Genomic DNA, 19376 nt, shown 5'->3' on the forward strand with positions numbered 1-19376 from the left:
TATTGTTAGGGGATAGCTGCCCAGTAAACAGTTTTAGACAGGTAAACTCCAGAGAAGTTGGTTTTAACACATTTTCTCTTGTCTCTTTGCCTTCTTTCCTTCTCCTCTGCTCCTCCAGTTGCCATGTACAGAGAGCCATCGTTGCATGATGTTGGAGAGACAGTGCCCAAGACAGCAGTTCCTCCCAGTAAAAGCACAACTGAGCCGGCAGTGATGAACGGAGGTAAACCTGTAAGCAAGCCCGACAAGCCCCCCACATAGCCACACCTGACTCAGTGTGAGGGGGGGGAGACTTGACGGAGGCAGGGCTTTTCCCGACTAGACTCCAAACCCTCTTTCTTCTGTGGATCCGATCCAAGCAAACCGTCCTTCCTTTCTTCTCTTGCTCCCTCTTCCCTTCTTCTCCGCCTCGCCCTCCCTTTCTCCGGCCGTCTCATCACGGGCGCATGGATTCTGAGGCGGCTGAGTTTCTCCGGCACAGGAGGGAAGAGGACCTCTGAATATGGAATGCCTTTTAGATTCCTCTGAAACTGTGAGAATTCATGTGAATAACGCGTGTTTCACACCCACGCTAGTGGTACTTTGCTTGCTGACAGTTCATTCAAGAAACCCCCCCCCCTCCTATAATGCCCTGTTGCAGCAGTCTGTGTACCTTCAGATCTATTTTCTATACCACAGTTCACCAGCTATGTTCTGGGATATAGACTGTATAGATAGAGTAAATAATAGGACTGTTGTCCTCTATTTTTTACCAGTATGTTCCCTTCTCCCTCTCTTTCTATCTCTAGTCACACACTTTTCTCTTTGTCAAGTAACCTAGAAAAGATAAAAACATTTTGCAAGGGAGTTGTGTGATTTTCTAAGAAACACATTCACACAGATGTGGCATAAAAACATCCATATATACAAAGACACAATCCACATTTGTGTCTTGCCTCCAACATGCACACATACACACAGACACAAAGTTTGTTGGGAAAAAAGATGTTGCTTTTTAAGGCTGATAAAAACACGATGGAGGCTGGCAGATAGCTCCTGTAATCATAGTTGATGAAGTGCTAATTACCGCCAATCAATGCGAGAACTCCCAACGCACACACAAACACACACGCATTTATAAACAGATGTTTGTGTGGGTGGGAGAGCGCTGTAAGGAATGGTGTATACATATCACTATCTAAGTCCCACCAGCGGTTCAGTCCGCCTTCTCTGGTAAGTAGAAACCTGAAGTCTATTTTTCTTTAATCTTATTTCAGAGCGTGGGCTCTAGGAATATCTCTAGGCCTTGTAGGCCTCTGTCCCTCACTCACTGACTTCTTTGGACTAAGAGGCAAGGCTTGTGGCTTTGACCCAGATGGTCTATAACTGCAGCACTGGCAGCCATCTTATGGCAGCGTCTACCTAAAGCCAGAAAACAACATGGCTGAAAACCAGTAGGCGACATTTATCCTGGCTGCATCCCTATTTGGTTCAAACTAAAGCATGGGCAAGGTTAATATTGTGTTCTCTCTTCTAGCAGCAGTTATCCAAGAGATGGCTTATATTGTAACATTTTCACTGTATAAAACTTAGGGAAAATGACTATTATAAATCATAACTTTTTAAATGACTAGATATTGTTATTATAATTATTATTATTACGAGAGGATTTGTCTCCTAGCTCAGCATGCAGAGTCCAGTATCATCTTGGCCTATCACGTGCCTGTTTGGACTTTGATTCCCGGCATGCAAAAACAGGTTCCCAATCCCCACTGGGCCAAAGGTGCCTCACACACCCAATACATCCATGTAGAGGACACGTAGCATTACCCATCGACAAACCACACTCAGATGTATTCATCCTGAAATGACCAAAGTCTTTTTTCATCCCAAGACAAACTGATTCTTTACAAGAGAACATCTGATTCAATTAATTGAAGCTTTCACTGTGATAGCATTTGTTCGGAACAAACCAACTCCGCTCAGACCCCCAGGGGTCTTTGACTGATGTCATTTTAGAGAAATACGTATACCTTGAATTAATCACATGCATGTATTTTATATAAGGATTACGGTAAGGGTTTCATTCTTCCCTCTATGTAAGCTGAAGAGTACTAAGGTTCAGTGAGAGTTGAATGGGCATGTTGTAGGCTACAGCACACACTCACAGCTACTCTGAAGGCAACCCATTTTCTGTTTTACATTTTGCTTCATGACTGTTAGCAGTTTAGCAAAGCTCTATCTGATCGATTTATAACATTTGGTTTTGTTAGACAAGATTTAGAATATGAAGTAGATTGTTGCTGCTGAAACTCATCATATTACAAAAATTGATTTGGTGAATAGCATTTTCGGAGTTTATTGGGATTACACATGATCATTTGTTATTACAGCACATCAAAGCACATTAGTTCGGATTCAATAATTGTCTGTACGAAGCTGTTAATAACAAATATGACGTAGTGTACACACAGGAGCTGAAAAACCACTGTAGTTGTGTTTGGGGATGATATTGTGTCCTCATTACAGCCAATCATCCTCGACTCTTACACACTCTACATGCTGGGCTGGCTGCTGCTCCAGCCTTGCCCTCCAGATAACTGGCTCCTCCAAGGCTGACTTTATTTTTGTAAATGACCGGTGTGTAAATGTACATCTCTGTTTGGATCTCTGTAGCCCACCGTTTTTGGTTTAGTCCTTATTTTTTTCTTGTATACGGGTTGTGCGTGATGTCGTGTCCTGATACCGCTCATATTTGCTTTGTTCCCCCTCTCTTCAGATGTGTTACAAGAATATTCTAACAAATTTGGTTTCTTTGTTGCCTCTGTTATCAAACCTCTTATTTTGTGTGTTGTCCCATCTGTTGCATGGGGAGAGGATGGCATTGATGAACTGCATGTAGTAGGCTATGTCTATTGAGAATTGTTGGTATGTACCGCTAATTTTACATACATATATGCAACGAGTTTGTCTACACTATACAGTTTGTGTTTGTTGTATACAACATATACAACATATTGAATAAAAATATTTATATAAAGGTGTACTGTAATGTCAGTAACATACTTAATGCAATATAGTGTGCAGTATATTATTGCACCAGTCATCTTTTGAGGGGGCAAAGAAAACAGAAGGGTTGGCTAGTTTAAGCATGAAAAAGGCCAAAGTAGAATTTACATTAAATTTTCTTTGTGACTTCTTATCGGTCTTCTTTTCAAGCGGTGACTGAGCACTTGTGTCAATGCAGCTCTCATCCCCTGATGCTTTTCTTTGATGTGACATGGACATCCAGCATGCCACACCTGAACTATGTATGCCCTCTCTTGGTTTCTTCCACTTAGAATTTAACCTTGTCACTAGTGTGTGTTGAGTGAGGAGTGTCCATCACGTACTTTCAGTACAGTGTGGCTGTCATGGCAGGTTCTTTGGTTTGATTTCCCGTTGGAGAAGAATAGGCACAATTAAAATGATTTATTTTCAACAAAAAAAAATATACCATTGCAAGTATGCCCATTGGAGTTATGTCATGTTATAACAAATTTGTAACCATGTATGATTAAGGTCTTCGCATTGTTTTCCATGCAAAATGTTGTGTCATGCGGCACATTAATGTTTTATTATTAAAAATAAATAAAAACCTCAAACAGTAACTCCTGCCTCGAGCTTTCCTGTGAACTTTCAGTCCAATTTTGGAACAACACCCCCCTCTGTACTGACTTACATTAGCACCCATTGTTTTTAACATATTGCAAAAATGTCACTTTAATAATGACATTTGTCATGTACTGTAGCTGCATTCCTACATTTAAAAAAACAATTATACATTAGTCTGTTTTGGAATATTACAGATTACATGGCAATATGTTTCTTTTACATCTACAATGCTCCATTTTATAAGGATCCTTTGTAACCAGTACAATCAGATATTGGATGTTAATGATGTGCCGAATTACATCCATGTTTAGTTCGTTCCTCTTCCTGCTCCAATGGTTTTCCTGGGCGGTGCTCCTGGTCGCTCCGGGCAGCCAGGCCTCCTGTCTCCTCACAGCAGTGTCCCCCCCCCCCATCAGTACTCCGTTCCCTCCCAGATCTCACAAGCGTTCCCCATCCAGCCGTCCCAGCACTCACAGTTGCCGCAGTTGCACAATCCATTCCCTGTGAGAAAATGTGAGAAGAAAAGCTGTGAATTAAGAGCAGTGCCATCATGCCTGACCTTTTAACGAGGTTCCTCTTTTCACACCCTGCTTCCCAGGGTGCAGCGCTCAGCTGGGGGACTGAGGTGGACTACACCGCTCAGGACAGTTAGTCGTTTTTCACTTATTTTGCCCACACAGCAGAGGAGAAACTCTGGTTTAATTAAGAAGGAAAGGCCTTTATATGTAAATATTCATCACATATATAAATATATCTCCAAATCCAATATGTGACTTTCCTTTATTCATCTGTGGAGGTTATACAATACATTTAGACAGCAACCAATGATTATTGTATATCCATAGCAAAGGAAGAGTTATTGATGTATCAGAAGGAGTTGGGGGTGGATTAAGGAGTATACTACAACTGACTTTAACATAATAGTCCCCCACTTTACTCACAATTGGATTAGGACTACTGTTTATGTTTTTTTTGTTTTCTTTGTACTGTTTCTGTTTCTGATTTTATGTAAAGCGTATTTGAGCACCAGGAAAAGCGCTGTAACAATTAATTGTATTATTATTATAATCGTTCCCGAACCTTAAAGTGGCTTTAGAGGCAGCAACTTCACAACCAAATGGGAGTTAGATTGTGATCCTATTCAATGTTTAACTGTCTTCCCTTTCATTTGGTTATAAAGATAACACCATACTCTGAATGTGTTATAATCCCGTTGCCCCAGGCTCTCCACAAACTCCCTGAGCTGTCAGGCAGAGGAAATCAGAGGAGGACTCCTGCTGGCCTCCTGTCTCACAGCTGAAAATATGTATACACTGCAAAAATCACTGTGGGAGAGAAGGGAGGGGTCTGAGGAGGGAGAATTGGTGATGGACAAAAAAGTTAGGTGAGAAACAGAAGGCAGCAGAGAAGGGTATTAGGTGAGAAGAAGAACAATAAAGTTGGATGAGCTGTTGTTGACTCCATTGCATTAAGGGATAAGGATTGCCTGGCTCTATATATATTATTCTCATTGTCAGGTTATCCTGTGAAAAGACCTTAGTCTGTCTTTCAAAACTTTTCAAACTTCTTATTCAACCACAAGCCTCACAACCCTTACTCTAACAGGAGTGAATGGTGCATCTGCCAATTAATACAAATTCAATGTGGTAATTGATGTCCAGTTTTAGAATGTCACAAAGTACTAAGTGTTAAGGTAACATTTCCGAGGTGTTTTCCTTTTATTTCCCAATTGTATGCTACATTATACTTCCAATGCATTTCTTTCCTCCCCTCAATTGTTTAGGCAGCTATTATTTAAAATATGTATAACTTTGAAATACTTCAACCGTCTAATCCACCAGGACGTTGTTTGTGATGCTATAAATACACTAGTGTGTGTATCAATGGAAATCAAGAAACATGTCAACCATGCAGCAGTGTGGCTCAGTTTTGACAACAAAGGAGCTCTATAGCAGGGAGAAATAAGAAATATCCAGCTTAGAATACACACGTGTTTCATGGTTTTGCAGACAAACGACCGCTTGTATCTCTTATATAAAATAAATTCTGAAATGATCATATCCACTGCATGAAATTAACTAGCAAGCATTCCTAATACGCTGAATTTTCCACATCACTCATGGGTTGTATGTGTAATGAGAATCTACAGCTCTGACGGGTCCGTGAAATCTCCTGATGCGGAGGAATTTGTGGCAAATTTAGCACAATCATTTTAAAATAAGATTGGAAAATGACTACATCACTAGCTGCTACCTGCATATTAAAGAATCTTCATGTAAACATATTCTATAATATAAAAGTGCTCATCCATATGCTAATTTTCACACATACTCATGTCAGTTATATGGTAATCAGGAACATTTATCAGCAGTGCCACACATTTTCTTTGTTTCATCCTAGTTCTCCACATTTGTTAAAAAACGTTACTCTGCATCCAGAACCACTTTATGGTTATTTGAATGACATTAGGCTGACATTTAGAGAAACACTTCGGAACAGCTGTCCGGATTTTTATAGACCCCAGGGCAAAAAATAATTATAAACATGTACTGAGATTTCCATTATCAGTGCGGAGAAGACAGCTCCTGTGGATACATGGCTATATGAAGAGAAACTGTGTGTGTGTGTGTGTGTGTGTGTGTGTGTGTGTGTGTGTGTGTGTGTGTGTGTGTGTGTGTGTACTATATGCTTGTGTGTTTCCTAATTCATGTTCTTTTCTTTCTCTGAATCAATACCATAGCTATTCATCTAAATGTAAATGGTAGGAAATGTACAGATCCGAACTAATTCTGCCATATCACAGTGAGAGAAAAATATTTTGAGAAATCAGTTACTTAGCTTAGCTTAACATACTGTATGCTATTTAAAAAGGGTTAAATATACTTCAATATAAAATGTAAAAGAAAATGTTGGGTAGGTTGATTTTTAACTGTGGCTGCTTGTTAACAGATGCTGCTAAGGTGTTGGATTGTGTGCGTGTGTCCGTCCTACGTCACCTGTGCAGATGAGGCCGTCATGTTTGTCACACTCTCGGTCGTCACACTCGCAGTACTCTCCAGACACCCACCAGTCTTGGGGACGGCAGATACATTGGCCACAGTGACAGGAACCTGCAACACACACAAGTCAGTCAAATGACATTAGAGTCAATGCATTCATTCTTACACTATACCCTTAGTGCTTGTGTTTTAACATGCTGTGTGTGTTATTTCCTGCAAATGCATATTTCAAAGTGAGTGAGTATATCAAACGGGGGAACAGCTAACTATATACTCTTGCCTCCAGAAAACTAATCCACCTATACTTTAAACTTCCTCTCTTCCCTTTCACTGTCTATGAATCTTTCTGTGTAAAGGCAGCAGCAGGATAATAAGGCATTAAGGATTGCTAGGGGGAAACAAATCTATTGGTCCCAAATCTCACACCCAGACATCCAGCAACTATGTTTTCTATCCCCCCAATTTCTATCAACACACACCGGGTTACAGGAACTAATGAGAGGTGTAGGCAGACAGAAAGAGGAGCCGGAGAGAAAGTGAACTAATGTGAGGTGAGACGAGGGGAGGAGCTGAGGGGAGATTGTTCTGGTGTCGTAATGAAGCGAAGCGTAGAGAATGAACATGCTCATCTTCATTTCCACACCCTGCTCTGCTCCAGAGAAGGTATTCTGTGTGGTGTCATTTAACACCTAATGATACATACAATGTAGTGACACTGTTCAGTACCCCATTATAAAGCCATGGATTACTAATGTCAGGCAGTTTCACAGAGAAGCAACTGATAATTAATCTCCATCATCAATGAATCTGATATAGTTTTATTTCGTATTTTATGAAGTTTTTAGTTTATTTAAAGTTAACCATTAAGCCTAACCAGTATGATATCTCAAAATTGTTCATCATGGCACATTCACAAATCAAAATAATAGTTAATTAACAATCCCATGAAACTTAACAAAACCAAAAATGTGTGCATTTTATTTTGAAACGTTATGTGAAATCAGAAACAAATCAGAAATCCTTTATTTTCCCAGCAGCGGGGAAATGTACAGCAATTCATTTCCCCAATAAATCAACTTGTCTGTTAATGTAATATTATTTTTAAGCCAAAGAAAAGACAATCTTTTTCTGCCTTGAAATATTTTAATATGATATGTACTCATGTAAAAATGTGTGAAGATCAGATTTTTAAATCTACTGAAGCTGAAAATGTGTTATGAACATGTTCTTCTTCACATAATCCTTTCCATGGTGAACGATTACAACATAAAACGAAGCACAAAGTAAATGTGTTACTTTAATCATTAAAGAGCAAGGTATTCATCTGTGCAAGATTATGGGTCCAGAGTTTAAATTGGATGTTAATCTTGTATAATCCATTGTAAAGCATTGCTATCCCTTTAATTACTTGGTAGTATAACATTTGATTTTAAAAAGTAAGACTGCCAGCAAGAGAAATATGAGGTGTGTAATTATGCTGTGGAAAGATATAGAGGTTTTGTGTGAATTGTTTCATAGCCATTGATTTTGGTAGTCAGATTGTAAAAGAGCTCAATTAAACTAGTGAAGGTAAGGCCCGTTTGATATGATCCTTGGGGGAAGACAATTTATATAAAGAACCTCTGAAGAGAATAATTAAATTAAGTAAAAAAATACGCCAGGCTTTTCATGAAAACCGTGCCTTACAGTTGTTTTCCATACTGCTGCTCTTTTTCTCCTATATTTGTTGGTACTAACTGTCTCAACCGTCACGAAGCATTTCCCTCTTGATATACTTATATTACATTTCCTCAGGCTTACAGGAGCATTGCTCTCTCAGTGGAAGATTTTGTATCTCTTTCAGAGAACAGATGTTAAACACATTTTAAGAAAGCTTTCTGCTGTAACAGTTTGAGCGTAATAATTCACCGAAGACATCTGGATTATAGTTTTACATTTTGTTTGAATATTATGGAAAAAGAAGAAGAGAGGGATGAAGCTTTGATATATGTATCCTCAAATATACCCGATCTGGATCCTTTGACATGCTAATCATGTATTTTCTGTAATAACTAACAGATAAATGCAAGTGGGTGGGAGGCAAACACTTTACCTAAAAAATAAGTAGTGGAAAGTAACTAGCTAAAGTACATCTGCTCATGTAAATCATTGCACATTTGAGGTATTTGTACATTAATTTACTGTTTCCATTTCATACTATTATGTACCTCGAGTCTACCATAGGGAAATGTTGTACCTAATACTCCACTTATCATACATTTCTATGTATTAGTTATTCTGCATTTTCAATTTTACCAAACAACATTTATTTGTTATCATTCATGATTGGTATATGAAATACCTCAAATTAGCTCCACCTTGATCAACTAAGGCAGTACATTAAATGGTAATGCATTGTACCGATTATAAATAATGTAATATTCCGTCTGAACTAATAACATTTATGAGTTTGACACTTTAAGTACATTTTGCACAATCTTCTGAATATATATTTTCAATGCAGCACTTGTAATTCAATATTTTCTTAGTCTGGTATTGCTGGTATTGCTAAATACAGAGTAAATAATACTTACGCCACATTGAAAAAGGGACTTTTATGGGAACGTTTGCTTAGCAGTATTGAAAGAACATCTGGCTCACCTTTTCCACTGCACATGACGCCGTCTGAAGTCTCACAAATCTCCTTGCTCTGAACCTCGCTCAGGTCACATGACCTCTGGAACTGACACAGCTTCCCGAACCAGCCCTCCTCGCAGATGCAGCGTCCGCACGAACAGTAACCGTAACCTGGCGGTGGAGGGCAGAAGGGCCTTTATTAAAAAAAAGACAGAATATGGAGCATGGCCATGAGAAAATAGCAGAAACAGGAGGAAAAATAGACAGATAAAGCTTTCAGATATAGCCTGAAAAGTCGAGAGAAATGCCACAGAAAAGCAGGAAGAAGGCAAAAAACAAATGCAGCTAAACACAGGAAGTTGACAGTGCAGACATTGAACCTTGACAGTAATAGGCAGTGCAAGCAGACAGAGCCACAGGAAGATGAGAGAGACGCAGCAGGCTTATTGTATTTTCCCCGGGGACATGAAAGGAACTGCCATCACTGGTCTTGTCCTGTCCTTAATAAATCTGAGGATATGAAAAACAAAGAAAGGCAATGGCAGAGAATAACACACCAACATGCACACACATACACACAAAACCAGTTACGTTTAATTGGTTTAAAAAGGCAGTTGGGTGCTTAGGTGCCTTATCCGACAGCATGGTTCTGGTTTTAACAAGCACACACACTCAGTCACTTATACCCTCCTTCATATCCAACAACAGGGCCCATGGATCACTGGTTACATGCTTACTTCAATTCAAATCAAATCATATAGAGGCAGTTGCATCATTGATTGATTCCCTTTTGTTCACATCTGGTTCCAGATGCCATGTTGAAGAGGTGGTAATGAGCAGAGCATTTTCCATCATTTTCATCATTGTTAATCCACACTGTGCTGTTTGAAATAGTTTTTCATAGGGCTGTATTGATTCAATCACAAATGTTCAATTAAAAATAGATTGTAAGATGAGGTGTAATGCTTCTTACAGTCCCATCAGCCCAAGACCCTCACATATCATTAAGTATACAAATAAAACAATCATACTTAAATATTTCACTGAGCAATGACTGAACAGATTGTAAGCCTATCAATTATTTCAATCAAAGAATTGATGCCAGATTTTTTTTACATTATCAATTCAATTTCCTGATGAATACTGCTTTACACAGACAAACAAGACATTTTTGAAAACATGCTTATTTGGTTTCTGACTAAGAGTTAGATGAGATAATCTGCAGCTGATTAGTTTTGTTTAAATAGTTCCCTCCCTTGCTAGCCTGCACCTCTTCAAACGTCTGCATCGGATTAGTTGTGCATCAAAAGGTCAGCAGCATTTGAGGTTCAAATATAATCTTCATTCAACAATCTCTCCAATCTCTCCAACGGCCGGGCTGGCGCAGAGACGTTTTACCGCTGGTCATGTGAAGGCAGCCTAATATGTATGCTATGCCAATTAGCATATCTTCACCAGTAGTGAAATACCGGGTATCATTTGTAAGGAATTAAAGAAACAGGATATAAAAAGCTTTAGAGGCACTGGTGTATTAATAGGCAAGCTAGATTTTTCCCTGTGCTTCCTGCATTTCAACTTGAGTTAATACACTGCTGGTTGTACTATGTATTCATCTATACCTTGCAGATATAAGTCAAATAATTTCTCTGGAAACAGTATACATTGCCATGGTTTGTGAAATCTCCAGCATGTTGAGGGACACAGCTCCCACAGAATATATAGCTCAACATCAGCAATAGATCATTCTGCAGCTATAATAAATCAATATTAGCTCATGACCTCTCAATCTCTATCACTCCATCGCCTGGCATCCCCACCTTCTTTTCTTATCAATTTCTTCAGTTTTTAATCAATCAGAGGGGGATGGTGTAGCGAGGATGTGTGAAGGTGGTGTTGTTGTGGAGCTTATAAATGAAAGTTCGCTAGCTTCTGTCTCAGTTGGAGCGGAGTGGAAGCTATGGCAGGCCATGCATGGCTGCCTCAATCAGCCAGCCTGGGAGAGCGGTTAATTGCTTTGAAGGAACAGCAACCTAGCCCTCATTCAATTAACGTGCACCTGCCTCTCAAAGAGCGTGCATTGTGCTATAGCATTTAGAGATGGTAAAGGGGAAGCGGTGGCCAATCTGGTACATAACCCAGCAAAGATCTGTACTGTATGCAGAAAGTCAGTCTGAGGCTGAGAGTTCATTGCCACACAAAAAAGGATGGAACTAAGTTATGTATTTTATGATAAAAAGATACTGTTAAAGGTGGGGCAACACTTGTATCTTATATAGTTCTAATATTCTTTTGTTTTTACACAAAAAGACAATGTTCCCTGTTTGCCTAAGAGATAGAGAGAGTCTGTATCTTTAAACATACATGTGAAAAATAAAGCAAAATGTAGCACAAAAACAAAGAAAACATATACCTTTTTTTAAAGAATATGTTACACTTGAAATGTTCTAGATTCAGATGTCAGATTTGTTTAACTTCTTAAAATTAAATAAACCTTAAAGGGCTCAATTTTGGACTCAAAATGACTTGATAAGAAGCTAATTCCCATGTGTCACAGAGTTCAGGGCGTAATACTCATACTTGAAAACCAAATCCAAACTGAAGACTTCTCCAATGTTAAACTCTCTGAGAAGCTTTCTTCTGTCTGACACTTGGTTTGAATCCTAGTCCTAACAATGCCACAATCTATTGTGCACTGACAATTACTCGATGAAGCATTCAGGCAATCTTCCTCTACTTATAATGTTTGGAAATATAATGGAACCTCATTATACTTACTAGACATTGCTCGGTCATTGATCAGTACGAAAGACATTGCAGTTAATTAATGTCAATAATGGAAGCCATGCATGAACTGCAAACTGGATGTGTTGTTAATCCCAGGTTGTTAACAGGGAAATGAAAGTTATATGTTATGGCTGTCTGCAATGATATGTTTCATACTAAACATTTAGGTTTCATAACATTTGTCATAGTGCTTCAAGTACTTATCCTGTGAAATGGATCATCAAGCACTGCAGGTAATGAGGAATTTACGAGTTAAATAATTTCTTCTTCTTCTTCTACTTCTTGGAGTTTTACAGCGGTTGGCATCCAGCTTAATGGTGCATTACCGCTACTTAAATCATTTCTGAAGATACGATGAATTTTGTGCACCGAAAGACTGAGTTTTGGTCTTTATTGAATTTAACAAACCTACTTTTACATGTTATAGCAGGAATAGTGAAATTCAAGCAGAATAGAGCTTTGAAACCCGCCAGACAGTATTCTGGCTGAACAGTTATGCCACACTCATGTCGTATGAGAGGAGACATAATGACTGGTTTCAGGCTTTTAAATACCATCCACTCAACATCTGAGTCCTACTTATGTCTGAAATGATGATATTTCAAAAGTTATGATTATGTATATCAGAGTTGAGTTGACAAACACTGCAGTGCCTGAAAAACAAAACAGATATGCAAATCTTGCGTCATCCACATTCAGATGTTCAATAATATTAAACCCACATGTATTGAATGCAAAAATGATCAGGGAGCAGCATCTTCCAACCTTACACATGACCAGCTTTGCAGTCAAACAACTGTCTAGAGTTGTCCAATGAGTTATTGGCTTACAATTCAGGAAGTGTCAGCTTTTCTAATATGTATCCAATATCCAATACCCAAAGGGTGACCAGAGAGGCCTGAAGAATGAGCATTTATGCCTCACTTGCAGAGTATAAAGTGAATATTTGGGCTGCTCAGGCCTCTCGTTGCAATTATTTCCCATGAACGAGGAATTCCCAGTAAGCGCGGGTCATAAGCTCGCGTTCTTTGTGTTTGGAGAAAACCCTTGAGAGCCATGTTAGTGCTGAGCTGACTGACAAGCTCAACACTGAAGGACTAAATGATATGCAGAGAACCTGTGTAATTTCTCACTTCTCTCCTCTCTCTTGCCTTCAGTAAGGCCCAAACATAAAGAGCACTGTTTCCAGGATTGTGAAGTTATTTTCAGTTTGATCCCCACTCCTTTCTCCAGGTACCTGGTTTAGAGTTCCTCTAAGCCTCTCAAAACACCCAGTAACTTCCCCAGGCTCTGAGCATACATATTTAATTGTCAGACTGACAGCATGTCTGTGTGAATGTGTCTGTGTGTAAGTGCGTAGGGGTTCAGACAGGATATCCCTGGACGGCTGATGAAGAATTGTTTCTGGACAGCTCAGCACACATTGAGCCCCAGTGATCCATTCACATAAATACTGCATCCCCCTTTAAAGGAGACATTTACCCTTATATGCTGCAATGCGCCATTGTTAAAGAGTGGCCCAGCTGACCGAAGCTCAGAGGGAGGCAATCACACATGCATATCTGTAATGTGTTAAAGAATAGGTCATTTGTTCAGTTTAAGAAGAAACACAAATGAATCAACATTTCTCAGAGTTAAGCTCACTGCACTCATACTCATACTCATCAACTGTCGGGGAAAGCTCCTATTTATTGTTAAAGAGGTTTTGGAAAAAATATCTGTTTTTTAACCATTGGAAAGCTGTGCATGTGTCATTTTTGTTGTAACAGCACTTTCAATGCAGCAAAGACACAAAAGCAGACTTCAAAATGTATGTATCCAACAAATACAGACCTTTGTTACTTCAAGTTGAAGAGATGAACAACAGTAAAACAAAAAAGGACAATCAAATAGAGTGCCTTTTTGGCTGAATTAATAACTCATTTTGTGGAAGAAAATATAAGTTTTCTCCAAAAGTATTCTGCTTTTCCTTAGGAGCATCACAATCTTTAATTGAACCTTCCTCTGATTTTCTCTGTTCTCCCTGTCTCAGTCAGACAGCAGCAGCCTCAGCTGAGAAGGGAATTATCAATTTCAATTCAGCCTCTAATGTTTTAGTGAATTTTATCCGTTACAGTGGCTCTGCCTAAATGGCTCAAATTAAGTGCACACACTTCCCCAAGACCTCAAACAGAAGCTTCAAAGGCTTGGAGCAATTTCTCTCAAACTTAGCTCAAGGGTTTAGTGGGTTGTGGCTGATGATATCAAAGGGAGCAGATAAGATCACACTGTATTGATCTTCAAATTCAGCTGCTCCTGGCATCCTCTCAAAGTGGCTGAGTGTATGTGCGCACATGCTGCACAAATTGGGTGTCGTTTTTCCCCCTGCAATAATTAGGAGAGGAGTGTCCGTGTGTAATCCAGTCAAGTAAATTGTAGCTTTGGAAATATTTTCTCTATTTAAAATATGTTTAATTGAATAAGTAATGTTCCTTAACAACACGAGGGGCAACGGGTTAACATAGGATATCATGTTGAAGGGAAACAACTCAGTTTATAAGAAATCATGCTTTTCTGTCACAGTGTAAGCCTACAGCAAGAGTGGCTATAAGTACTATACCCATAGGCCTCAGCAGTCGTTTCTATGGAGAGGAAGGCCACGAGAGGCAGTACATGAGAGCAATACCAATTTGTAAAGCTAAGCCATTGCAACTTCAAAGAAAACCCATCACTATGGCAGCTAATACAAAATTAAGAATATACTTTTTAGCTTTCTGGTAATGGGAACCATAGATGATATGTCTTAATTCGTTGTACACATATTTGCAGTGTAGCAACATCTTAAACCTCTACAACTTTCTTTCTGTAAAGCTAGCTTGTAAAAGCGTTCCAAGATTGACTCTCTTAACAGCATTAACTTGTAACCTGTTCATGCATAGGTGCACATCTGAGAGATTGAATTATAGATCAAGTGTCGAAAATATGACTAGAACGTTACAAGTGATTGTCTTATTTGCCTCAAAAATAAAATAGAGCTTTCAAGACATGTCATGCTATAGGGACAGAAAAAGATAAACACCAAGTTAGATGCTAAGTAGAGGTAAGGAGGGGTCAAGGTAACATGAGAGTGACAGAAATACACAATATATGTCTTACAGTTACACTGGTGCAATAGAGGATATAACCCTGTAAAATGAATAAAGCCAGCTGTTCGCAGTACGGGAGTTTTTCTAATAACTTCTGAACTGTATCAGTTTCCCTGCCAACATATGCCAATAACATTAAATAACCCAAAAACTCTCCGCCTGCAGAGCAAGATCTGTGCGTGACTCATTCGTCAGGTCTAATCCACTGGTGATTTTTTTATTTGTACCCGTATGCAAATTCTAATCAGAAAATGTGTCACTGTTTTCTAAAATCATTGGTACGTGCCACCAAAAAAATCATTTTGTACAAGTGTTTTTAGCATGAGGTTCATTGTTTATGCCGAAAAAATGAACAGCACTTTTACTTGCTGAACACTTGACTGCTATTCACAGCTTGAACTGTAATTTTGTAACCCAGACTTGCCATCTGTTTATTGTTCCCTCAATTCCCTCTGTTGCTCACACAACTTGAACAGCCCTTAGTGGACACAGAGATTAGACGACTGTGTGTGTCATAACTCTTACAAAGCTCAGATGTATTGCTGGGCTGTTGTATCAGACACCATTAGTTTTAGCTTGTTCGACCCTATAAACTGGCAGCTGAGGTAGAGCATAAAAATATGTAGATTTATATATTGTAGATATGTTTATGACATTTTGTAAGTTGTGAGAAATGCAAGTCCAATGTTGATAGAAAAGGAACGCTCATCTTTATGTTCATTGACCTTTTTAGATATGAGCGTCAGGGTTGAATTGAGATATGTGTGGACCTATAACAGGTATAATGGCGCTCTGTGTGTGTGTGTGTGTGTGTGTGTGTGTGTGTGTGTGTGTGTGTGTGTGTGTGTGTGTGTGTGTGTGTGTGTGTGTGCGCGCTCTTACCTCCACAGATCTCCCCACTGATGTTCTCGCACTGACGGTCGTCACACTCACAGTTTTTGCCAGTTACACGACTGTCTCCAGGTGGATAGCAGGTACACTTTCCACACTGGCATTGACCTAAAACAAAAAAGACACACTTTCTCACATCTGAGCAGTGTTTCAGAGTTGTGTTTTGCATAGCTGCTCAGAATAATCTTTCTTTTCCCAAAGTGTGACATTTCATCCTGAGTTCTTACTTGTAATTCAACCGGTATTCAGGAGAGTCATTTACATACACACTGTAGAGGAGTCATTTTAAACTAAATCTGCTTACATCATCCCCTGCAGCCACACGGGGAAATCTTATATGTAAATCACTCACTTTAATAAACACTCAAACACACCTCAAGATGTTGCTATCCCACTTCAATCAGCGAGCTGCCGGTGAAGAAGGCCACAGGGGAACATAGTGGGTGAGCATGCTCTGCTAATGGTGAAGATCATTAGAAAGACATAATCTATTCAGAAATATCATTGGATGTGTGCAGCATACCTGCTCATTGATCATTTTAACAGGCTGCTCAGAGTTATGTTAATGAAACACACATATATTTAAAGGCTTAAATGGAAGAAATGCCTTCTAAGTTCATAGTTAGAGTACATTTTATGGCAATGTCCACACTTTGAATGACATATTTTTTTATATAGACAGACCTTTAGTTTTCTTTTTAATTAGTTTAACTTTTTACAAGAAAACTCTATTTTTTTGCTCTCAACTTTGATGAAAAGACTGTCCCATCTGCTCCACTGATGTGAATTGATGTCAAATACGATATGCTCACAGAACATTAATGCATAATGGTGACTTTACATTGCATCTGAAAGAAAGGATAGGTTTCTCTCAATCATATGATTCATTGTTATTAAACTTCAACCTAAAGTAAAGAGTGCATTTTTATTACCATCTTAGATAGAGCTTCAGGATAACAGTGCATGATAGAACGCTTTACCATAAACTATGCAATGGTCTTCTGACTGAAATTCTGTAACACTAACACACACACCTAAAACACACTTGACAGCTTTTTAATTTGAATGTTCCTATCCAAAATCTGCTGTTAAACGACATCCAGACCGGCTACAAACTGTGGTTTGTTGTTTTTATTGAGCTGGGTCCTTTCTGCACAATCATTATTCACACTAAGTGTTTCCCTATTTGTAGCCCTGCTGGGCACATTTTGTGTTTAGTGGCACTCAATAATACCTCAAACATATCCATAATGTGAATGTGCCTTCCTTTATCTTTTGATGACTCATTGAATGGAATAAGGGTCAATAAATACCATGAATTGGAAATGGCAAACATGAATTTGCAAGACAGCCACTCGACTGACAGCGTCATCTAAATGTGTTGTTCATGTCACATCACTGTCACTCTTTATGACCACACACGCACAACCTCTCTTCCTGCTCCACATTTAACATACCACCATCTGCTCTGGAGACTTAGTTACCCTAGCAACCGGTGATGTCATAACACCCCTGCCTTATCGATTATCTCTGTACTCGTCAAACCGTCTACACCGGTGTGTGTGTGAGTTGGTCTGCGTTAATGTTTAATTTGTCATCCTGTCTGAGGTGAGCAACACCTTAATGGCAGTCAGAGACAAGCCTCAGATGTTTTGGCTCTATATTCATGAAACATGGCACACAAACATCAAAGTACATTCAGTTTTTCCATCTTAGTGAGCAGATGTGCAAGCTCACTTATGTTGCAGTGCAGCACACACGGAAAAAGCGTTAAAGCAGGATGAATACACTGTTAACTAGATGAATATTTAATCAACAAGTCGTACAGTAGGGTGGGCTTGAGTAATGGTCAATCAAATCAGCTCCTCTCATTAGATGCAGAGTCCTCCTGCAAAAAGGAATACTTGCTTATATGACTATACATGAACTGAAAACCTATTTCCATTTTCATTGATATGCCTTGCAAAGTTTGGCTCGTTGAACATTCATGGAGCTCAGAATACTTCATTAAGTATGCCTCACATACTCCTCGATTTGTGATGCACAGACCTGAAGTCTCTGTAGAATAGCTTGAGGTTCAATGTTCAAAAGTACAAAAGGTTGAGAACTTAATATTTCAAACCAGGTGCCATGCAAAAAAAATACATAGAAGTATTTGACAAAACAATATCTTACACATAGCGCCGCCGCCTGTTATTAAAGACAGCAGATAAAACCCATGGTAAAAGCAATTAAAGGAGAAGCCCCCAATAAAAAAGTGTTATGATGTGATTTATACAGCGTCAAAGAATCAAATGGAAAGCTGCAAAATTAAACATAAATGATAGATTTATGTGATTTTGGAGATGTCTGTGTGTCAGCCAGCCAGTCTGAGTTTCACATTATCCCAACTTTCTAAAATGGTCTGAACCCGATGGAAATATATGACTTTTTTAATGGCAAAATGAGTACTGAAAATGTGCTGCGCCGGCTGATCTGCATATTACAACCAAAGCTGTGAGGCTCCTCTCACCATGAAGCTGTGAAAGTAACACACAGTAAGAAATGCAAAAAAAATGCATATTCTTCATTTCTGCAGCTGAACAAAAACAAACCTAATGCACTCAACAAAAAAGTAGGCTGCAGTGTTACATTTAAATGAATTGACTGAAGGAGGGGTGGAGGAGTTTTACATCAACAAAGCCCTCTTTGACCAATCCATTCAAATCTCAAGTATTTTATCCTTGAAGGGATTGCTTGCCCTTAGCTGTTTTGTTTCACTCAGACATAAGTTAGATTATGTAAGCGAAAGACACTAACTGTTATTTCAGTGCGGTTTAAACCCACTTGAGAAACTCAAACTTTAAACTTTTTAACATGTTATTTTACTTTCCTTTTTAAGTTTAAGGTAGTGCATTAGAATTCCCACTCAAATGAGTACAGTAAAATACTGTTAAGGTGCCGGTACGTGCTGTTAAATATTAAAAGGGACATACTTTATATCTTCTAAATTCCACACTCCAGTAAGCAGAGAAAGGAATCCCGAGATCAGCAGAAAGATGTTGAAAGCAGGTGTTTCCTTGAGGAAATACCGCAGTATAAAAAAAATGTGCTATGCACAAGCGTCTTGCCTCCACCTCTCAGGAAGAAAAGCTCTGAAGTTGCTGTTTCAAATTTCAAGGCTTTTCCGCTCAAACGACCATCTCTACCAGCCGCATTCATCCATGGCTAAAAGATTTTCTACATCTGTCTCCTTCAGTTTCTTTCTCTCTCTCTCTTTCTTACCCCCCACCCTGCTTCCTGTCTCACTTGGTTGTGTTTTTCACAGACCTTCCCTCTCTTTCCCTTT

General features: G+C 39.0%; 3 protein-coding genes across 4 annotated transcripts in view; 2 read left to right on the plus strand and 1 right to left on the minus strand.

The window, feature by feature from the left end:
- fgf14 (fibroblast growth factor 14) overlaps positions 1–3460 on the plus strand; it is a 38719-nt gene extending 35259 nt beyond the window's left edge. The window contains exon 5 of the mRNA XM_010784840.1: positions 119–3460. Coding sequence (XP_010783142.1) covers positions 119–261 — 143 coding nt within the window. The 3' untranslated portion in view covers positions 262–3460. The remainder of the gene's footprint in view (positions 1–118) is intronic.
- The window catches only part of iqsec3b (IQ motif and Sec7 domain ArfGEF 3b), a 118082-nt gene that overhangs the window by 25521 nt on the left and 73185 nt on the right, over positions 1–19376 (plus strand). The window lies entirely within an intron of this gene.
- The window catches only part of itgbl1 (integrin, beta-like 1), a 35795-nt gene continuing 18728 nt past the window's right edge, over positions 2310–19376 (minus strand). Inside the window, exons 8-11 of the mRNA XM_010784837.1 lie at positions 16040–16156; positions 9273–9419; positions 6630–6743; positions 2310–4134 (exon numbers count right to left, since the gene is read on the minus strand). Of these exons, the coding sequence (XP_010783139.1) occupies positions 4046–4134; positions 6630–6743; positions 9273–9419; positions 16040–16156 (467 nt within the window). The 3' untranslated portion in view covers positions 2310–4045. The remainder of the gene's footprint in view (positions 4135–6629; positions 6744–9272; positions 9420–16039; positions 16157–19376) is intronic.

This window comes from Notothenia coriiceps, unplaced genomic scaffold (assembly GCF_000735185.1).
Source record: "Notothenia coriiceps isolate Sejong01 unplaced genomic scaffold, NC01 NC01_scaffold00026612, whole genome shotgun sequence".
NCBI classification, from domain to species: Eukaryota; Metazoa; Chordata; class Actinopteri; order Perciformes; family Nototheniidae; genus Notothenia; species Notothenia coriiceps.